Source organism: Mastigoproctus giganteus, chromosome 2, assembly GCF_048544385.1.
Source record: "Mastigoproctus giganteus isolate SK-2022 chromosome 2, ASM4854438v1, whole genome shotgun sequence".
NCBI classification, from domain to species: Eukaryota; Metazoa; Arthropoda; class Arachnida; order Uropygi; family Thelyphonidae; genus Mastigoproctus; species Mastigoproctus giganteus.
Window position 1 is genome coordinate 184,211,967 of NC_143576.1, and position 20,464 is coordinate 184,232,430.

Below are 20,464 nucleotides of genomic sequence, written 5' to 3' on the forward strand. Positions count from 1 at the left end.
TTTAAATTTATGACAATATAAGAAATAAAGTACACCTTTCTATAACATCTGGTGAGTATGGGTTTGGCATACCCAGGGTTCTTAGCTGGATATCATAATTTTTCTTTTTCTTAGTGATTCTCTCCCTTCTACTTCTGACACTTGTGCTCTCTCTCTCTCTCTCACAGGATAACTCAGAAATTTTTTTTTTTTTTTTTTTGGCTGGTGCAGCAAAAGACTCAAGGCTTCCTTGCACCATATAGTTAATAATAATAATAATAATAATAATAATAACACAAATGTCATAATGGTCATAATTACAAATATCAGCCAGGAGATTGTGGTGTTCAAAAGTAATGAACGTTGAGATCTCTTTACAAACTATTGTAAAAATATAAGAGAACTCAACACAATAAACATAAATTAATACAACTTAAGAAGGCTATCAGGCTGTATTCTGATATTTATGATTATGTTACTAAACTAGGCATTTTACAGAGATAATACAGCAAGAAAGCCATTTATAAAAGCAATGACACTAGGGAATGATAATATCAACTCCAAAAATGCCAGCTCAACTTGCTACAATCCTAGTAAGCATTACCACTAGGGAACCTCAATCTGAAAGACACAGCTCTTGGAAACCCTTCAATTCAATTGTGTTCTTAATCAGGAATATGAATTTAGATAATAAAACGTATTCAGCTCTATGATATTTAAGCATTCATGAAGAATGCTAAAATATTACAGAGTAGTTAAATGAAGAATCCACTGAGGTTGGTAACTAGGGATATAAATAAGTTATTGGAAGCACCGACCAACTCAGAAGAAAGTTTATTATACAACTTTGTTAAAGGATAGAGAAATAGATGACAGCTTGATGCACTATACGTCAGCCGACCGGGCTAGCCGAGTGGGTAAAGTACCTGCGCGGCAACCCAAAGGTCGCGGGTTCGATTCCCGCCTCGGGCTTGGATCAAAGTACTGCAAAAACCTTGGGAGGTGCAATATGGCCACAGAAGCCGATGCGCCAACAACTACCAAATAAAAAAAAAAAAAAAAAAAAAAGCACTATACGTCCTATATCAACTGGGGGCACACAGAATGCAAATACATTAGAATAATGATATACCTTTACAGCAGTCATAAATAGATGACAGCTTGATGTACTATATGTCCTATATCAACTAGGGGGCACACAGAATGCAAATACATTAGAATAATGATATACCTTTGCAGCTATAGTCATAGATGCCATGAATACATATATATCATTAAGAAAATACAGCATAAGGATGATGCCGAGATGGATGAATAATGAGATTAGTCAGTTTAATTGAGCAGAAAAGAGATAGCAGGGAAAAGTTAAAGAGAATAAAAAGTCATGAAGCCCATAGCAGCCACAATTTCACTGTAATAATATCACATACAAGGTCAGGTTGGCAAAGGAAATTATGATATCGGAAAAATTGTTAGATAAGTGAGCAAAGAACAGGTACAAGGAGTTTTGTATATGAAGAAAAGAATGAACCAGATCATACACTTGTGTAGTGGATGTTGGAAAGTCTTAGATAACTCAGATGACGTTGCAGACGAATTGAACAGGTATTCTGTATAGATATTTACAGACAAAAGCCCCTTCACAGTGAGAAGCTGTGAAAGTGAAGCTAGGGAGGCATGAAATTAGCAATACTGAAATTTTAGATTATTCACTAGAAAAACTTTTGAGCCTAAATGCATGTAAGGCTCCTGGGAGTTGATAGCATATATCCAGGGATTTTGAGGGAGGTTTGTTTGTTTGTTATTTGGTTTTTAGGAGCATTAGCAACTAAGGCCATATTGCTCTGGGATATGCGGTGGTCATTTCCTGACCTTTCCGCATCTTCCGTATTTGGTGGTGACGGCTCGAACCCCGGTCTAATCAAGAAGCGTGTGCTACGCACTGTTGCTCCTTCCCACCTGGCTACGGAGGCGCCATTTTTTTTTGAGGGAGGTGGAAAGAGAGTGCATTGAACTATTAAGGTTAATTATGAGGGCATCACTAGACTTAGAGATTCCCTTTAATTGGAAATGTGCCAACATATCACCTATAGATAAAGATAGCCAATGTAAGATGTGGGGTTCAAAGGACTGGACCGTTGTTGTTTTGATTTTCTTAAATGGCACTGATGAAGGGGCATGATGCCAAACTTTGCAGATGATGTCAGGATTGGTAGAGTAGTTAATGATCAGCACCAAATGGCACTTCTTCAGGATAACCTGGATAGACTTCAATGGTAGTGGTCAGAAAAATATAGCTAAGAATTTTAATGCAGCAAAATGCAAGATCTTACACTTGAGGAATAGCACCAAAAGAACTCATACAATTGGTGGGAATGAATTAAAAATAGCAGAGGAACAGAGGAATTTGGGAGTCACAACATGGTTGGACATGAAGTTCTCCAAGCAGCAATGAAGATCCACGGTAATAATCCCAATGTATAAGACAATTGTAAGTCTGCCTCTGGAATACTGTGTTCAATTATGGAGACCGCACCTAATAAAAAAAATCAAGCTTCTTGACAGGGTCCAAAAATGGGCAACGCATCTAATGAGATCAGAAAAGAGCCCTCCATACGAGGAAAGATTTTGAATACATGGACTGCAGAGTTTGGAAACCAGACACCTTAGAAGAGAGCTAATTGTGGTGTATAAGGTGGTGTAACCTCTGAGAGGAGAAAGAAAAATTAATGACTCCAGAACTAGAGACCAGTGACCCGATTCTAGAACTAGAACTAAATTTAAATTGCAGGAGAAGAGATTTGATACAATGGATTGCAGAATGTTTTTTAGCCACAATGTTGCCTCCATGGGTGGTTGAGGCTGACAGCTTGGGAAGGTTCAAAGGTCAATTGGATAGGTTTCAACTGTTTTCAAACTACTATATATATCAGCTTAAGAATTTCAGGGACTGAAGAATTTTGTAATAAATTTTATTACTTAATTTCCTGAATAATTGGTACTTCATTCTTCGCATATTTTTTAGACTATGAATGTTGTGTTTCGTATTAGTAAAGACCAAAATATGAAAAGAAGCTAGACTTTTGCTGCACCAGCAAAAAAAAAAAAAAAAAAAAAAGAGTCTACACAACCTATATCCCTCTTACCATACTCTTCACATCACCAGAAGGCACTGGTCGAGTTGTACTTAAAACATCGCCAGACTATCAATCTGCACCACCCAGAAAGGTAGTTTATTTCAGTGCTCGACAGCCCAATGACCAAATGTCAAGTTCCTGAGGTCCAGTCTTAAGAAGTGCAGTTCAAAAAAAAAAAAAAAAACACACCACTAAGAATTTAAGTTTTCAGTCATATTTATTATACATTGGTGGTTGAAGGTTGACCCGAACTTATTTTTTATAAATAACATACACATATCAGAATCAAACTTTTTGTTTATCCAGATACCCTCTCTCTATACTGAAAACATTTTTGTCATCATCGAGACAAGGCACTCACACTAGCAACATAGAAACAAGTAGACTGACTGTGTGTAGCCAATTTAGGCTGCCATTTGTCTTCAATTTCTGCCCCAATTCTCCTTCACTCGTAAAACCAAGTGACAATCAGTGGCTATATCCAAAATGGCCGCCGTAGCCTAGTGGTCAGGCGCACGGGTGCATAAGTACACGTGCCTTGAGTGACCGGGGTTCAAGCCTGTGACTGCTGAACATGGTGCTGTTTCTTGTATTCTGTGTATCTTGTAAACTCCTCTGACCATTTGGTCGTCCCAGAGTATAAACAAAATTTATTTATTATTATTTATAAGGACTGGTCATGATTTCCCAGCCCAAGATTGCCTGTGTCAACATTATCATTATCAAATTCAATATAGTAATGGTAATAGTAGTACTACTATATACATAGATGTGTGTGTTGCTGAGCAGCAGAGCACAGAAACACACTTTGAGAGTTTGAGGCTTTTTTATTAAGAACTGCTGTATGCACATCACTGAGAAGCATCAGAATACAATAGACTCTTGGTTACCTTAGGGGTGGGGTGGATTATCCAGTTTGTGGATTAACCCGGGGATCTCTACAGATAATCAAAACAAATGTGTTAAGTCCATTACAGGTGTTTACATTCTGTTATGTTCCTACATTTGAATTGCTCATCTCCGACTTTGCTTTCTGCCTACTAGCTCAACCTCAGCAATATTTCAGTATTAGTACACATGGATGCAAAAAAAGAAAAAAACATTCTAATAAACAATGTTTTTTTCTTTTTTGTTTGCATCCATGTACACCCCATTATGTTAAAACTGCAAAGCACTATTCCTTCTATTGAACAAAAAAAGTTCAGCTCATCGATAAACATAAAAAGGTGCTAAAGTATCAACTTTAATTGGTCTTTACTCACTACATGGAACAAGGACACAGCACTCACACTGATATGAAGATACTTTGAAATTTGCATAATACCAGTTGCAAATTGGGGAGGGGGAAGACAAACTCCAATAGTTTCCTTTCCCAAAAAAGTAATATGTATGTATTAAATTTCATGTTTAAGCTTCTCTTGCTGTAGTATATTTTTATAAATATGAGTGCAGTATTTTTGCTACAATTTACAATATTTTCTTTCATTTTGCAGGAAACTTCACTTCCTAATTTCCCTGGATAATTGGGAGTCTAATGGAATCCCATTAAATATTGTATTCGATATTTATGGGATTCCATGGGACTTGCACTAAAAGCAAATCCAGGGCAGACACTTTGCTTTTTTTTTTTTCACTTATATGGATACTATAAACAAATCTCACATAAGCGGCCGCAATATCACTGTCATGCTCTTTCAAGAAATTCAAGCTGTGATTGTCTAATGAAAGTGCCTCTTGAATGACTGTTTCCTCTAAAGCAACATGGAAATCTAATTCCTACAATTCATTGTTAGTAACAGACTCTGTGGAAAGCTGACAATTCTTCTACATAATATGCAATCACTACCTCAGTCCAATGTGGCTGTTGTCTTCATTATATTGGATAGCTCATCTTCAAAATGCAAGGGGAGTCCCATACGACTATCCTTTTTGGACAGCTGTTGCAGATACCTTTCATACAAGATGAGAAGGAGACTTCAATTCAGGTATCATCAATGTTACAGATTGCCTTCATTATGTGGAAATTTTTCCGGTTCTAAATGCTTTGCCTATCCTGGCCATTGGAAATGCTTTAATGATGGAACTGCCTATACAATAATACTGAGATATTGTGAGAGGCAACCTCCCAGCACACAAACTCAACACTCACCAAAGGGTGGCAGCAATGAATTTGGGCAAAACAAGTGTACATGCCTAGTTCGGTGGGATCATCCCTGTCCAGTACTAGTCATATATAGTTCTCCACCAGATATTTTTGCATTAAAATTTTGAAATATAAACCACATTATTAGCATTAGTAGAGGCATATGATGCAAGAAAGCAAGCTTATACAGCATCAGCCAAAAAAAAAAAAAAAAAAACACTTCCCATTTCACTCATCCATTTGCTCCAAAAGTTTGTCCAGTTCTTTGAATTTATTTCAACTATCAACTTCCACAATGACAGATGGAAGTTTGTTTCGGCAATCAACCACCAGCTGGCTAAAGGAAAATTTCTGCACATCTATTCTACAATTGTCTTTCCTCAATTTGAATTTATGGCCCCTCCCTCAGGTGTGTAATCTGAGCAAGAGGAAGAATCCCATCACCAATGAGCTTGTCACAAACCATTCAATGCCTTATACACCTCAATCAGACTACCTCGCAGGTGCCTAGTCTCCAGATGCTGCAATTTGCACAACTTAAAGCCTTTCTTCATAAGAGAACCCTTTGTTTCCCTCACCAAATCCCCCTCCTCACCTCGCAATTCACATTGGCCACTAAACAGAAGTTACCTATACCGCAGAGATAATTGTTGCTCCAATTTCTAACCAATGCATAATAAAGTTAAAACAGGATGAATATTATGGCAGCCTCTATACAATACCACACAGGTAAAATACTTTCTAAAGAATAATAAATAAATATCATACTTACTTCCTTAATTGCTTTCTGTTCTTCTGACAAGTTAACAGAAGAGTTGGCAACTTCTGGTTCATTATCCTGCTAGTGACATTCCAAAACAAGAATTTTATATTAATTTATTTCAGAATTAATAAGTACTGTAATTTAATACAAATTGAAATTAACATAAGACTCAAAGGGGCATTTAATATGCTCTTTCCAGTGTTACAGTTTATTAACTATATATATCCCAAATAAACAGATAACACAGTTTAATAATTGGCACATGTCTCCACGTAATCACTTGCCATTCAAGTTTAGATATTATATTTTTAAATTGTTTTAATTTTTTTTTATTAAACATTTTGACATCTTTGAATGTGGATCAGTCTTGTTCAGCATTTGTGAAGGTGGGAATAAGGATTGTTGACAAATACAGAAAATTTGTGGAGAATAAAGTAGTGGAGAATAAATAATAAAGGAGAATAAAGTAGAATAAAATTTGTGGAGAACAAATACATAAATACAGAAAATTTGTGGAGAATAAAGTACTTCTGTTTTGAAACTGGTTAATCAGAATAAGAAATGTTATTAGTGATGCAAAATTTTACAATACTGTAACGTCATTAGCAAACAAAACATATGAAATATGTTACAGTAGTGTATTACAGTAAATATCTACCTTTATCTTCTTAATGAAAGGAAAACTATTTGAATTTATACGCCCAAATAAAAAGAAAAACATTTTAAACTAGTACATATTTAAAAAAAAAAAAAAAAAAAAGGAAAATAAATACTACACATAAAAATGCAGGAGCTAGCATGTTTCTATACTTATTTTAACATTGTGAAGGATTTAAAAAAAAAAAAAAAAAAAAAAACAGGACTACCCAGAAAGTAACTATCATTAGATGAAGTATAATCATATAATGCTTCTTTCTAAAATAAAGAGTTCTGCTTTTGGTTATTCTATTGTCTTTTGCAAGATCAGTTTCTCTTATAAGGTTACTACACTTGTAAATTTTGGGTGGTCATGTAGGTAGCTATGTGCTACAGGTTACTTGAGTTTAAACTAGTATCATAATTTATACACTGAAATTTGAAACTATGTTTTCTATATTTCTTCTTAATGATGTTTTATGTACTTTCCTCATTACTTAACAATATTATCATAACCATATAATAAGAATTATTAGTGAATTATTAGTGTCAGGTAATAACACTAAACAATGAACACAACTTTCTTTCAATATGGTGGAGTTAGTGTAATTTTTAATGCTGATTTCTAATATGCAACCCATTTTTAACTAGAACTCTGTTTTCAAGGTGATAAATAGTCTGTTTTGCAAAATGCACAATTAGCAATAAGGAAATGTTGTTGCAGCCAACAAACCAACATTTTACTGGTTTTGGCTCCCTAGTCAAAAAAGGTTGGATGCCCTTGATTCAATGTCTCCTTCAGTGATTAGACTATTCTGAATAGAATATATGCACTGATGGTAAGCTGTCTGGAGGAGTTGTTTTAATTCTTGCCTTAAGTGCATAAGATTATGTTGTACTTTATATTCCTTGAGCTTTTGTAGTTTTTTTCTGTAGAATCTTTATAGTCTTCAAGTTTGTAATTATTTCATTTCTAATTTCAATTCTAACTTGCCCAAATTAGGTCTAGAATGGTATAATGTCACTGATAATCGACAGGGCTTCAAGGATAAAAATCTGTGTGGCTTCATTAACATTACTCACCTCATTCAGATATTTGAAGTCAAATTTTACCAAGATTAAGTAGATCAGCTTTGTATCAATCTTTTCTGAAGTTGTTTTTGCATTAGTGGAGCTTTATTGGGTTATTATTTTTATTGAAACTAATTTCAGTCAGTGTGAATGAAAAAAGTGCAATTTCATACTTGAGTGAAATTTGGGATCATGCAATGAGAAAAATAAAATCAAAGTAGGCATTTGCTCTGAATAGAAGATCAGAGTATTGATTTAGGCCAAGATTACTCAGCTGCAGCATTACCAGCATTACTTCTAGTAACATTGCAGATGGAGTTCAGCCCTTGGGTACACTGAAATCACATGGTTATGACCAGGGCCATGGCAAGCCATTTTAGTACCTAAGGCAAGAATGAAAACTTGTGCCCTCGCTTAAAATATAAAAAAAAAAAAAAATTATTAAAACAATATGACTTATTTAAAATACATTTCTGGTACACGTTTTAATAAAAATAAAAGGATGACAAAAAAATTAAAATAAAAACTGTTTAAAGTAATTTTTATTCTCATAAGCAGTATTTATTATAAATAAATAATAGATTTATTTATTAGCATTAGTAGAGGCATATGATGCAAGAAAGCAAGCTTATGCAGCATCAGCCAAAAAAAAAAAAAAAACTTCCACTTCACCCCTCCGTTCGTTCGAAATACCTGTCCAGCTGAGCCTTAAATTTATTTAAGCTATCAACCTCCATAACAAGGGATGGAAGTCTGTTCCACCAACCAACTACCCGCTGGCTAAAGGCAAATTTCTGCACATCTATCCTACATCTGTCTTTCCTCAATCTGAATTTATGCCCTCTCAGGTGATTATTCTGAGCAAGAGGAAGAATCCCATCAGCATTGAGCATGCTCAAACCATTCAAAGCTTTATACACCTCTATCAGATCACTTCGCCGGTGCCTAGTCTCCAGACACTGTAATTTTCAAAACTTAAGCCTTTCTTCGTAAGAGCAACCCTTTGTTCCATTCACTAATCTTGTTGCCCTTCTCTGTACTCGTTCCAGCAGCTCTACATCCTTCTAGAAATATGTGTCATTCATTTCAAAAATAACAATATTATTACAATACAGTTAGTTCTGCTATAACACGGTACATGTGTTCCTAAAAATCTCTGCATTATGGCATTTTGTGCTTTAAAAAACAACAGGGCTTATGGGAAAAATAGGGATAGGGGCAGAGCACACAAAAAAAAAGCTCAGTGTGGTAAGTAAAACACTAAAAAAAGTTAAACCAATAAAATTGCTAACACAGGTTTGAACATCTTAAATTTCTAATAAATAAATATTACAGTAAATATAGCATTCTAATATATACATACTAATAAATATTTCTGTTCACTGACATTTTTTTTTGGATTGTAAAATTTAAAACAGTAAAAAAGATAAGCAATCAATAACAACAAACACAGCACACACAAATTGTACAAGTGAGATATGCAGTAACAATTTTGCGCATTAAAAATAGGAAGCTTAAAAAATAGGAATGAACAGAAGATTCTGAAAATTTGTTTATGTTTTTATATGATTGAAGATTTCATGGAAGGAGAAACATATTTCACCTTAATTACGTAAAAATACATAGAATTCCAGCTATCGGTATTATCGCAAATGCAATAAGGTCGAGCTTACTACCCGTTTATAAATAGATTGCACTAACAGAAAAGCCTGATAAACTGGGAACTACAAATTGTTTTTATTGTTTTATGGTAGTGATCTCCAGAAATGTACTCCTCTGCTCACGCTATCACGCCTCACGAAATTTCTGTTCGAACTGAAAAATGTGAGCTCCTGAAAACATGAGTTGGCATACAATATATTGTGAACACAGCGAATGACTAGAGTGTCTCTGACCAATACAACTACGGTAATTGGGAAATATAGCTCTCTCACATTTTACACTTCTTAAGCTTCATAAACTTGTATGTATTGCTGCACGAGTCACTATGTTCAGATTGCTGCACGGGTCACTATGTTCAGATTGCTGCCAGGTTTTGTGCTCACCTAATGTTACTCGCAGACGAAATCGCGCATGAGCCAAAGGGAAAATCGTGTTATACCCGCATTGGTCCCTAATATATCAGTCGCAATGGAGAAAATTCACATTACCAAAATACACATCATAGCAGAACTGACTGTACTTGAAACAAATGTTTCGTCAAAAATATCACAAATTAGAATAATTTTAATTATAAATAAACAATATTTCTTTAATAAATTAACAATAATATATTATAGACAGACACACAGCTTTTATATGTACAGATTACAATTTTATTTTGCGAGCTTTTGAGTGACGAAAAGTCATCAATAATTTTGTCGAAATTTCTTTGAATACGTATGGTCCTCTCCACTGATAAAATGGCCATATCAGATAATTTTTTCTTGGCTTAATGTTGACCGCAAATAGTTTTTAATAAACTTCAGCTTGCTGAAACCTCCTCCTTCACATAATGCAACTGTCACTGGAATCATTAAATATATTCTTAATGCCACTTCCAGGTTGAAAAACGATTCTAACAGTTCATATTCATGAATAATTTTCAAGATTTTCATCTTGCAAAAGCAAGATGATAAACGGATTGGAATAATCAAAACATAAAATCGAAAACATTGGCAATTATTTAACTTTTCTTTTGGTGCCCCTTTCAGCTTTTAACATGAGGTAAGAGCCTCATTCACCTCACCCTTGGCAAAGCTCTAGTTATGACTAAGGCTAATGATTGTATTCTTCAGATTGTAAGGCTGATGATAGGCGAAAGCATCTGACAGCAGCTTCTAAAATATGTATACCGTGGTTTGTCATAGGCAGAGGCAAGTAAACCAGTATGGTGAAAATCTCCATATTGCTGATTCTGAGAGAGCAGCCTAAAGCTACTAAGTATTCAAAAGCAACAGAATGAATACAGGTGATATTGGATGAATGGATAATAGCTAAGCTATTGCCAAGGAAACCCTGATCTGTCTTATGGATTGTGTAATTTGTGGTGACAATCTCTGAATCATGTATCCCATTTTGCATCCTGGTCCCAGTAAGAAAATAAATGTTAAAATCATTTTTATCTAGGGAAGATTTTAATTAAGATAAGTTGCTAACTATGCTTCTCCAGTTGTACAAATATACAGAGACAGGAGTAGTAGAAAATGTTACTCCATTTATGTGAAGTTTGGAAGGGCTTTGAAAGTTGGAGTTATAGATCTGAAAAGTCCCTTGCCAGTCCATTCAATAATTTGATGAAAATTCCTTGTCCAGGACTTCTGATCTTAAAAAAAAAAAAAAATGTCCTGTTTAGGTGTTAGCAAGTTATGATTGAAGTTAGGATAGCATGTTTAGATGGCCCTTCCTTCCACTTTAAAACCATTTTTAATTTCAAATAGATTTTTTATATCTTCTGCCTTTGTTGTAGGGCCGGTCTAAAGATGACAATTCTAGTCCTAGACAACTCGTAGCGTTCTTGTATTTGGTTTTTAGTAGTTCTGCTTGCGATGAGATGCATATGATGCTAGATGACTGCTTACTGATGATGCAAACAATGAGAGATGGATAGACTTTGTAGAGTTAAGGATGAAGGACATTACATGGAGCAGTTGTTTGTTTGCTTGTTATTTGGTTTTTAGGAGCATTAGCAACTAAGGCCATATTGCTCCGGGAATATGCGGTGGTCATTCCCTTGACCTTTCTGCATCCTCCGTATTTGGTGGTGATGGGCTCGAACCCCGGTCTAATCAAGAAGCGTGTGCTACACACTGCTGCTCCTTCCCACCTGGCTATGGAGGCGCCCCATGGAGAAGCTGTGACAGCAAGGAGTGAGGGGTTGCTACATGGCTGATTGCATATGGAATCAGCACCGACCTCTTGTAGATGCTGGTGCTTGAATTGTATACCACTTGTGCATAGGTGAAAGCATCTGCAGCAGTATGACTTTGAATCAGTACTGCCAAGAGAGAGGTCAGATTCAGTAATGAGTGAAGCAATATAGTTTCCAGTAGGCTGAGATTTCCAGTGTGCAGAAACAGACAGAGAGAAAGTAGACTGTGGGATATCCAGTACAGATATAGTAGGGTGATTATAAGATTCATGCTGTTGCAGCATATGGACACGATTCTCCTTAACAACTATAAAGCAAATAATAAAATGACAGCACATCCAACCAACACTTTTTCAGTGTTGTTTTTTCTTTTTTTTTTTTATGTGAACCCCAAACACGAGAGGTATTAGAACCTATAGTACTTAGTAAAGTGCTTGGGTTGGAGGTTGAGAAGACGAAAGAAGATATTTGTTGACATTGGACTTGAACTTCTGTAGATTGTAATTTTCAGGAAATACGTCTGAAGGAAGGTTGTTCCAGAAAACGGCAGTTGAATGAATAAATGAGGAAGATGAAAAGTTGGTTCTGAGGGTTTGAAGTTGGACAGTAAATGGATGTTGGCTGGTGGCAGCACATGTTCGGACTGTTTTGAAAGAGAGAGTGGGAATTATAGAAGCCAATTCAGAAGAACAGCCCATGGAAGTATCTGTAGAAGAGGCATGCAGCAGAAACAGTACGTCTATGAGAAAGCGAGTGGAGAGACTCTGTTAGAGATGACGCATTAATTAAGCTAACTGCCCTCTTCTGAATGGAATCAAGAAGCCTGAGAGAGGTTTTGGAAACAAAATTCCGTGGCAGGGCGGATTTGCGATTTATACAAATAGAAAGAGAAAACCAAGTTTTTTAGATGCAGAGGAAGCAATATTTGTAATGTGCTTGTGCCAAGAGAGATTAGAAGTCAGGGTAATCCCCAAAAGAGATATATCATTTTGCCTAGAAATCGGAGTGTCACTAAAGATAAGCATAGGAGCAGAAGAATCCTTTTTGCGAGATATAAGGCAAGAGTGAGTTTTAGAAGGGTTGAAATCAAATAAGTTGTCTTTGGCCCACTGGAGAATTACCTGAAGATCGGCATTTAAGGAATTGGTAGCAGATTTTCAAGAAGTTGAAGCTGATTGAGCAGGACAAGGTTTCTCAAAATGGAAAGTGGAATGCAATGTGCTATCATCTGCAAAACTATGGATAGGATTTCCAGTCAATGGAAGAAGGTCATTACTATACAAGAGGAAAAGAGTGGGGGAAAGAATTGAACCTTGGGGGACACCGGCATTAGTGGAGAAGTTAGAAGACAGAGAGCCATCTATCATCACCTTCAGTGAGCGATCAGAGAGAAAACTGGATAACCAATTATTAAAAACAGTTGGCAAATCATAAGATGGAAGCTTGTTTAGAAGACCTTTATGCCAAACACGATCAAAAGCCTTTGAGATGTCAAGAGCAACTACTTGTGTTTCACCGAACCTTTCCACTGAATTAGTCCATAAGTGGGTAACATAAGCCAGAATATCACCAGTGGATCGACACTGACGGAATCCATACTGGCGATCGTTGATCACACGGAAGGTTTCTAGGTAGTTTAAGAGTTGGCAGTTAATTGATTTCTCCATTACATTTGAAAGAGTAGAAGTAATTGCAATGGGACGATAATTGGATGGGAGAGATTTGTCACCCTTCTTAGGATCTGGCTGCATATGTGCAAATTTCCAAACAGAAGGAAAAACACCATTGGAATAAGAATGTGAAAAAAGGCGGCAAAGAATAGGAGTAAGTTCAGGAGCACAGGTTTTGAGAACAAGTGGAGAAATACCATCGGTTTTTTTTTTTTTTTTTTTTTTTTGATTTGGTAGTTGTTGGCGCATCGGCTTCAGTGGCCATATTGCACCCCCCAAGGTTTTTGCAGTACTTTGATCCAAGCCCGAGGCGGGAATCGAACCCGCGATCTTTGGGTTGCCGGGCAGGTACGTTACCCACTCGGCTAGCCCGGTCGGCAATACCATCGGGACCTGGAGCTTTCTTAGCATCAAGATTTGTCAAAATCCTTCTGACATCCTTTTGACGGAAGACCACATGAGGAATTGAATGGAGCGTGTTGGGAATGGTGGGAGGTGTTTTACCAAGATCATTAATACATGAGTTGAAAGAAAAATGGGATGCTAGCAGGTTAGCTTTATCCTTGGCTGAAGTGACAACAGAACCACCTGGTTTGGACAGAGATGGGAGCAGAGATGGGCAAAAGTTGCGGCCAATAGCTTTGGCAAGAGACCAGAATGCTCGGCTACCATTAGGGCAAGAAGCAAGTTTTCTACTGTTAGCCTGTTCAAACTCTAGTTTGGACTGATTAATAACTGCTTTACAATTGTTGCGAGCTTTGGTGTAGGCAGAAAATGAAACTGAAGAATTAGAAACAAGCCAATTACGATATGCAACATTCTTCTCTTGAACAGCCTTAGCACATTTATTGGAAAACCAAGGTTTAGATAAAGGACCAGATTTTAAAGTGGAAGGTGGGATAAAGGATTCCATTCCTGCAAGAATAATTTCACTTACACGATCTGAGCAAATATTGACATCAGAAGTTTTGAAACAGTAGTCTGACCAAAGAAAATAAGAAAATAAATTTCGCAGGTCATCCCATTTTGTATCCTTGTAATGCCAAACAACATGAGGTTGGGAATAGCCATGAGATAAAGGTTCCATTGGAGAAGAGACAATCACCAAGTTGTGATCTGAAGTGCCTAAAGGACCTCTCACTTCGACCGTGTACTTAGAAGGGTTGTTTGTGAGAAAAAGATCAAGCGTATTGGCTGTATGATTAGGATTGTCCGGTATTCTTGTAGGTAAATGAACAATCTGTGCTAGATCATTAGTAATTGCAAAAGCTTCAGCATGTCGACCTGCTGGGTCGGTGTGACTAGAAAACGGAAGCCAGCTGGAGTTGTGAACATTAAAATCACCAAGGAAAATTACCTCACTGTTAGGAAAGTTGGACTGGAGAGAGTCAAGTTGCAAAGAGAGGAAGTCAAAGAGCTCCAAGTGATTAGTGGAGTTGGGAGAACGGTAGAGACAACAGATGAATTTGACACAATGAAGTAGAGAGATTTTAAACCAGAGAAGATCAAAGAGAGGAGATTCCAAATTGCCAAGTCTCTGACAGGGAATATCAGAATGGACATATTTTTCAGTGTGCTTGGCATTTTATTGTTTATTTATGATTTATGATTAATTTAGAAGATCAGAATAAAAGTTAATCCCATAAAGAAATGATCAATCATATCATAGTGAGAGTTTGACTGGAAGTGACAAAAATACTGTAGAGAGAAGCTATAGCAGTTTTTCAACAGGAACAACTACCAAAATTCATAATGCTCATCACAGCTGTAAGAACACATGTATATGCTATTTATTTTATATTCAATGTAGGTATTATTTTATCCAATGAAATTAATAAAAAAAAAGACTTATTCTCTCTCTATCTTGCAGAGATAAAATTAACCATTAAAGTTAATAATTATTTTTTACTATTTAATTAGATAAATATTATAGTGATATAGTGACATGAAATGTAAAATCAATAGCACACAGATGTCTTTGTTCATACCAAAAAATTTTCAGTCAGAAGTAATTTTAGATAAATGTCCAATAACCTGGAATATCTAATAAATCTGCATCCAAGTGATCACAGATGCTAGATCACTGGACTACATTTTTGCAGGGCATCATATACAAATCTATGTAATACAAGGTAATTTAATGTAAGGTACCACTGTATTATGATGCAAATAAGAAAATTATGATGTTTATGATGTAAGGGAAATTAGGCCTGAAAGATATACTGTATTTGTCAGCTTATAAGATGCACTTTTTTTCCCTTACAAATACCTTAAAAAATCTCCGCGTCTTAGAAGCTGAAAGTGGCAATATAGCACATGCATAAAACCAAGAGTTAATGTATAGTAGGTAACGGATAGTTGATTACTATACGTTAGTACACTTTTCAGTAATTACCAGACTGTTGTTGGAGTAACAAGTGAATTCCAGTTATACATTTAAGCCTTAATCAATGGAAGGCACGTCAAGAAAGCAAAATTTTACTATTGGATTTAGCTAAAAATAGTACAATATGCCAAAGAACACGGGAACAGAGCAGCAGAATGAAATTTCGGACCACTGCCTACTGAGATGATTCGTCAATGGAGGAAGCAAGAAGTTTCATTATAAGAAGCCGATAAAACAAAGCACAACCTTCATAAACTTCCACCTAAATGGCCAAATTTGGGAAAAAACTTGTGTAGTTGGATAATGGAACTTAGAGATGTGGTTATTGCAGTGAGTACTAAAATGATAATAGTAGAAGCATGGAAACAAGCAGCTGATATTGGGATACACAACTTTAAAGGAACTGAATCTTGGTGTTATCGCTTCATGAAAAGAAACGGGTTAAGTTTACACACAATAACTAGAATAGCCCAGAGAATGCCTGCTGGGTACGAACAGAAAATATGAGATTTTCCATAAATTTCTCCTTAATGCTAGAAAACAAAGCAACTACAAACTTAGCCAAATCAGGAATATGGATGAAATTCTGTTGACTTTTGATGTGCCATCCAATAATAAAACCGTATATCTGAGATGGCAAAAATCTATAACTATTAAAACCACTGGACATGAAAAGACACACTACACTGTAGAGTTAACTTGTTGGGCTGATGGAACCAAACTTCAGCCAATGTTAATTTTTAAAAGAAAAACTTTACCGAAAGATAAATTTCCAAATAGAATTCACATACTTGTACAACCAAAGGGATGGATGGATGGATGAAGAATGTACCAAGGATTGGTTTGTAAAAGTTTGGTTCAAGCATCCTGGTGGACTACTGCATAAAAATGCACTAGTATGGGAGCAGTTTAGAGCGCACAGGACTGAAAACATCAAACTGGCCAAAATAATGAAAGAATTGGCGGTAATTCCGGGTGGCTTAACTTCCCAGTTACAGCCGTTAGATGTCAGCATCAATAAGCCATTCAAGAATAACATGCGGGAGCAATGGAATATATGGATGATAGAGAGGAACCGTGATACAATGCCTATGGGAAGGATGAAATGCCCATCAATAGCACATGTGTAAATGGGTGCTGAAGTCATGGCACGATGTGAAAACTGAAATTGTGGTCAAGTCCTTTAAAAAATGTGATATAAGTAATGGAATGGATGGCACTGAAGATCATTTATTGTATGAGAGTGACAGTAATACTAGTGAAGAGGATGATGATGTTGAGGATAATGATGATCAAGTCAGTAATGAATCCGAAGTTGAATAAAATTAAAATAATAAGAGTAATAATCCTATACCTTTCTTTATTAGCTTTTGGGTTTTATTTTTAATTTCCATTGTATTAACAATAATTTTTTAAAAATTTTTTCTTAAATTTACCATTCCAAAATTAGAGTGCATCTTCCATGTTACAGCATCTTATAAGCCAACAAACATAGTAATTAACAAAGAAGACAACTTTAAACAAGGGAAGTACATAATTTAATGTATAATGATAAAGTTATTACAAAAATAGAGGATTAAAACTATCTTAATTGGGAGGGCATAAAAAAAAATTCAAATTCTCAACTAAATTAGATGAGCTGGCAGGTCTCACTACATAATCTAATTTAAATGCAGAGAATATGAAAAAAATACTAACCTGCTGTGACTTTTCCATTTCTCCATTTGTCAGACTGTTAGAATTATTATCTTCTTTAACTGGTTGTTGTTGTTGTTGTTCAGTTTCTATTTCTTTTAATAGTCCGTTTTCTTTATTTTCTTCAGCTTCTTCATTAACATTACTGTCTCTCTGAGGGGAGTCAGTTGAACTAGGATCACTTTTCTGACTAGAATGGGTAGTAATACTGCCTTTGGTTCCTCGAGAGTTTATGTTTTCTTTACTTTTAGACTCTTCAGATTTACTCTGCCGTGTTCTGTCCTTAGATCTTTCTCGTTCTCTATTTCTTCCATCCTTTGATTTTCGTGTCTTGTCCCCATCTCTACTCTTACTAAGATCTCTAGCGTGATTCTTCTGTGGTGTGCTCCGTTTGTTAGGATCATTAACTCGGTTCAAAGATTTAGGTTTCTCTGTAGATGTAGGCTTCCCTCTCTAAAAGAAGGAGAAAATACTAATTTAGTCACATATCAAATGCATACTTTATGATTGAAATGTTGAATTAATCAATTAAACTGAACAGATATTCTTTGCCAGCTGCAGTTAAGCTTCATTTAAAGAAACATATGGAAACCTACATAATTTCATTTAATTCTACTTTAGTATTGCATGGCTGAATGATGCAAGGAAATGAACTTTTTCTGCATCAGCTGAAAATAAATAAATAATAAAAACACAAATAAAACAGAGTATTCATACTATTCCCATTCCCACATAGTAATCAACCAATTTTTTTCTTAAACAGTCAGACTCACTGTCTCTACCACACTGGGAAGGCTACATATTCTTATGTTCCAACTGCCTATAGGTGAAATCCATGAGATCCGATCTTTGTTCACTGTAATGGGTGAAGAATGTATGGTTTGTTCATCCACAAGGGAGAACAAACCTTCCTCACTGATCTTACTCAATTCCTTCAGTGCCTTATAACACCTCAATCAGATCTCTTAGATGACTTTTGTCGTAAGCTCTTTGCTACATGACATTTTACTCAAAATGTCATGTGGTGTAATAGTTAAAATAATAGTTAAAATAATCACGTTGGCATTCGAGGTGAGCGGACGCGCTTAGACAGGGCTCCTCAGTTAAGTGGTTTACTTTTGGATAGTGCTTTTAAATATTTGATTTATTTAAATATTGTTGGATTATTTTGTTATAGGTTTTCCTGTAACTGTTTGATTTTAATAATATTATAGATATAATTTTTTAAAGTTACTTTCATTGATATTTATTTAATTTTACAATGGTTGTTACGAGATCTGCCTTAAACACGTCACAGGGTATCGTGACTCACACGGAAATAGCAGATGGCGATTTACGGGTGAGTCATGATTTAATCCGTTGTGGAACCTGTGGAATGTTTTCCAAGGTCGACCTGGTGACTAATCCTACCTCACCTGGGGATTCTTTTCTTTGTGATCGATGTAAGGAGTGCACCGATCTTAAATTACAATTTGGTGCACTGATGGAACAATTTGAGTCCCTGAAAAAACGAGTGCTTGCCCTCGAAAATAATGCTTCTGGGAGCTCGTCAGGGACTCAAAACTCCAGCAATCTACCAAGTAATGCACACCCGATTCGAGCCTCAAAACAGAAAAACCAAGTGCAAACTACCCTGGTTAGAAAGGACATTGTTTTATTAGGAGACTCCATTGTCAGGGAAACGGGGAATATTTTTTGTAATAAAGATAGGTGGAGCAGAACCAGGGTATGTCTGCCGGGAGCAACTATTGATGATGTCACCAACAGACTGTCAGATTTTAAAGGGGGTAAAGAAAATATTATTATTCATGTGGGGACAAACGATATTAAACGTACACGATCTGACGATTTGTTGGAAAAATACAGGACCATGCTGAGGAAATGTCGCGAGCTAGGCCATAATGTCTATGTGTCTGCAATTCTGCCCAGACACGATAGGAGGGATTATATGTTAAGAGCCTTGTGGATTAACTCAAGACTTGAAGGAATCTGCAAGGCTTTAGGGGGTAAATTTCTATCAGCATGGCCCACACTTGTAGGTAGAAGGAATTTGTTTTGTAGAGACGGGATACACTTAAACAAAGGTGGTGCAAAAGTTTTTGCCAGTATTATTGAGGATACCTTAAAGGCTCAGGGAAACTGCTAGTTAGGGGGGATGTGGGTAATACTGACACGCGTTTATCTGATAATATTGGTCAATGTAACTCTTGCACATACCTTAAGAGTTCTTATCTGTTACCCCAACTGGACGTATTATCTAGATGTTCTGGGGGCAAAGACGTTTCACGTGAGCAGGTAGCTAATATCAGGGAAGAGAGCCTAAAAAACTTCAAGGGTTGTGTTAGGGTTGTTAAATATACAAGAACAGTAAATCTTAATTGTTTATACAGTAACGTTAGAAGTGTCGTCAATAAAATGAGCGAATTCGAACTGCTGGTTAAAACAAGTAACGCGGACATAATAGGGCTTACGGAGACGTGGTGCCACCCGGAAATTGGGGATGATGAGTTTCAGTACGGCTTGTATAATGTATTTAGGAAGGATAGAGTAGATAGAAGGGGTGGTGGGGTAATGCTTCTTATCAGAAGCAGCCTGAGTGCGACGATAGCTTTCCCAGATTCAGACATTTCACATGCTAGTATAGAGTCTGTATGGTGTGAGATAGTTGGAAACAAAGGTACAATGCGAGTAGGCGTAATCTACAGACCAGGTGATTGTGAAGACTATGACAAAAGCCTCTACATGCAAATGGAATGGGCAAGTAAGCGTCAATGCCTTATTATGGGTGATTTCAATTTGCCTCTAATTGTTTGGAGTAAATGGGAAGGAAACTCGACATGGGGAACAAAATTTTTAAATCAACTAGATGACTGTTATTTGTATCAACATGTCAGGGAAAGTACTAGAGAAAAGAATATCCTAGACCTCATCATCACACATGAATCAGATGACATAACAGGGCTGACAGTAGAGGAACCAGTAGCAGGAAGTGATCACGGAGTTCTACGGTGGATGATGACGAGAGAGGTAGCAGAAGTAAAAGGCAAAGGAATGGGTTTTAATTTCAGAAAAGGAAATTACGATGCCTTAAGGTACTACATGGCCTCTATTAACTGGGTAGATATCGCGCAGAG

General features: G+C 36.3%; 1 protein-coding gene across 2 annotated transcripts in view; it reads right to left on the bottom strand.

Annotated features, from left to right (window-relative positions):
- The window catches only part of IFT54 (intraflagellar transport 54), a 175,633-nt gene that overhangs the window by 80,551 nt on the left and 74,618 nt on the right, over positions 1-20,464 (bottom strand). The window contains exons 6-7 of one of the 2 annotated variants that reach the window (XM_090368840.1): positions 17,334-17,783; positions 6,032-6,097 (exon numbers count right to left, since the gene is read on the bottom strand). In XM_090368840.1, coding sequence (XP_090224966.1) covers positions 6,032-6,097; positions 17,334-17,783 — 516 coding nt within the window. Of the gene's footprint in view, positions 1-6,031; positions 6,101-17,333; positions 17,784-20,464 lie in introns of both variants that reach the window. The other variant, XM_090368839.1, reaches the window with a different exon arrangement.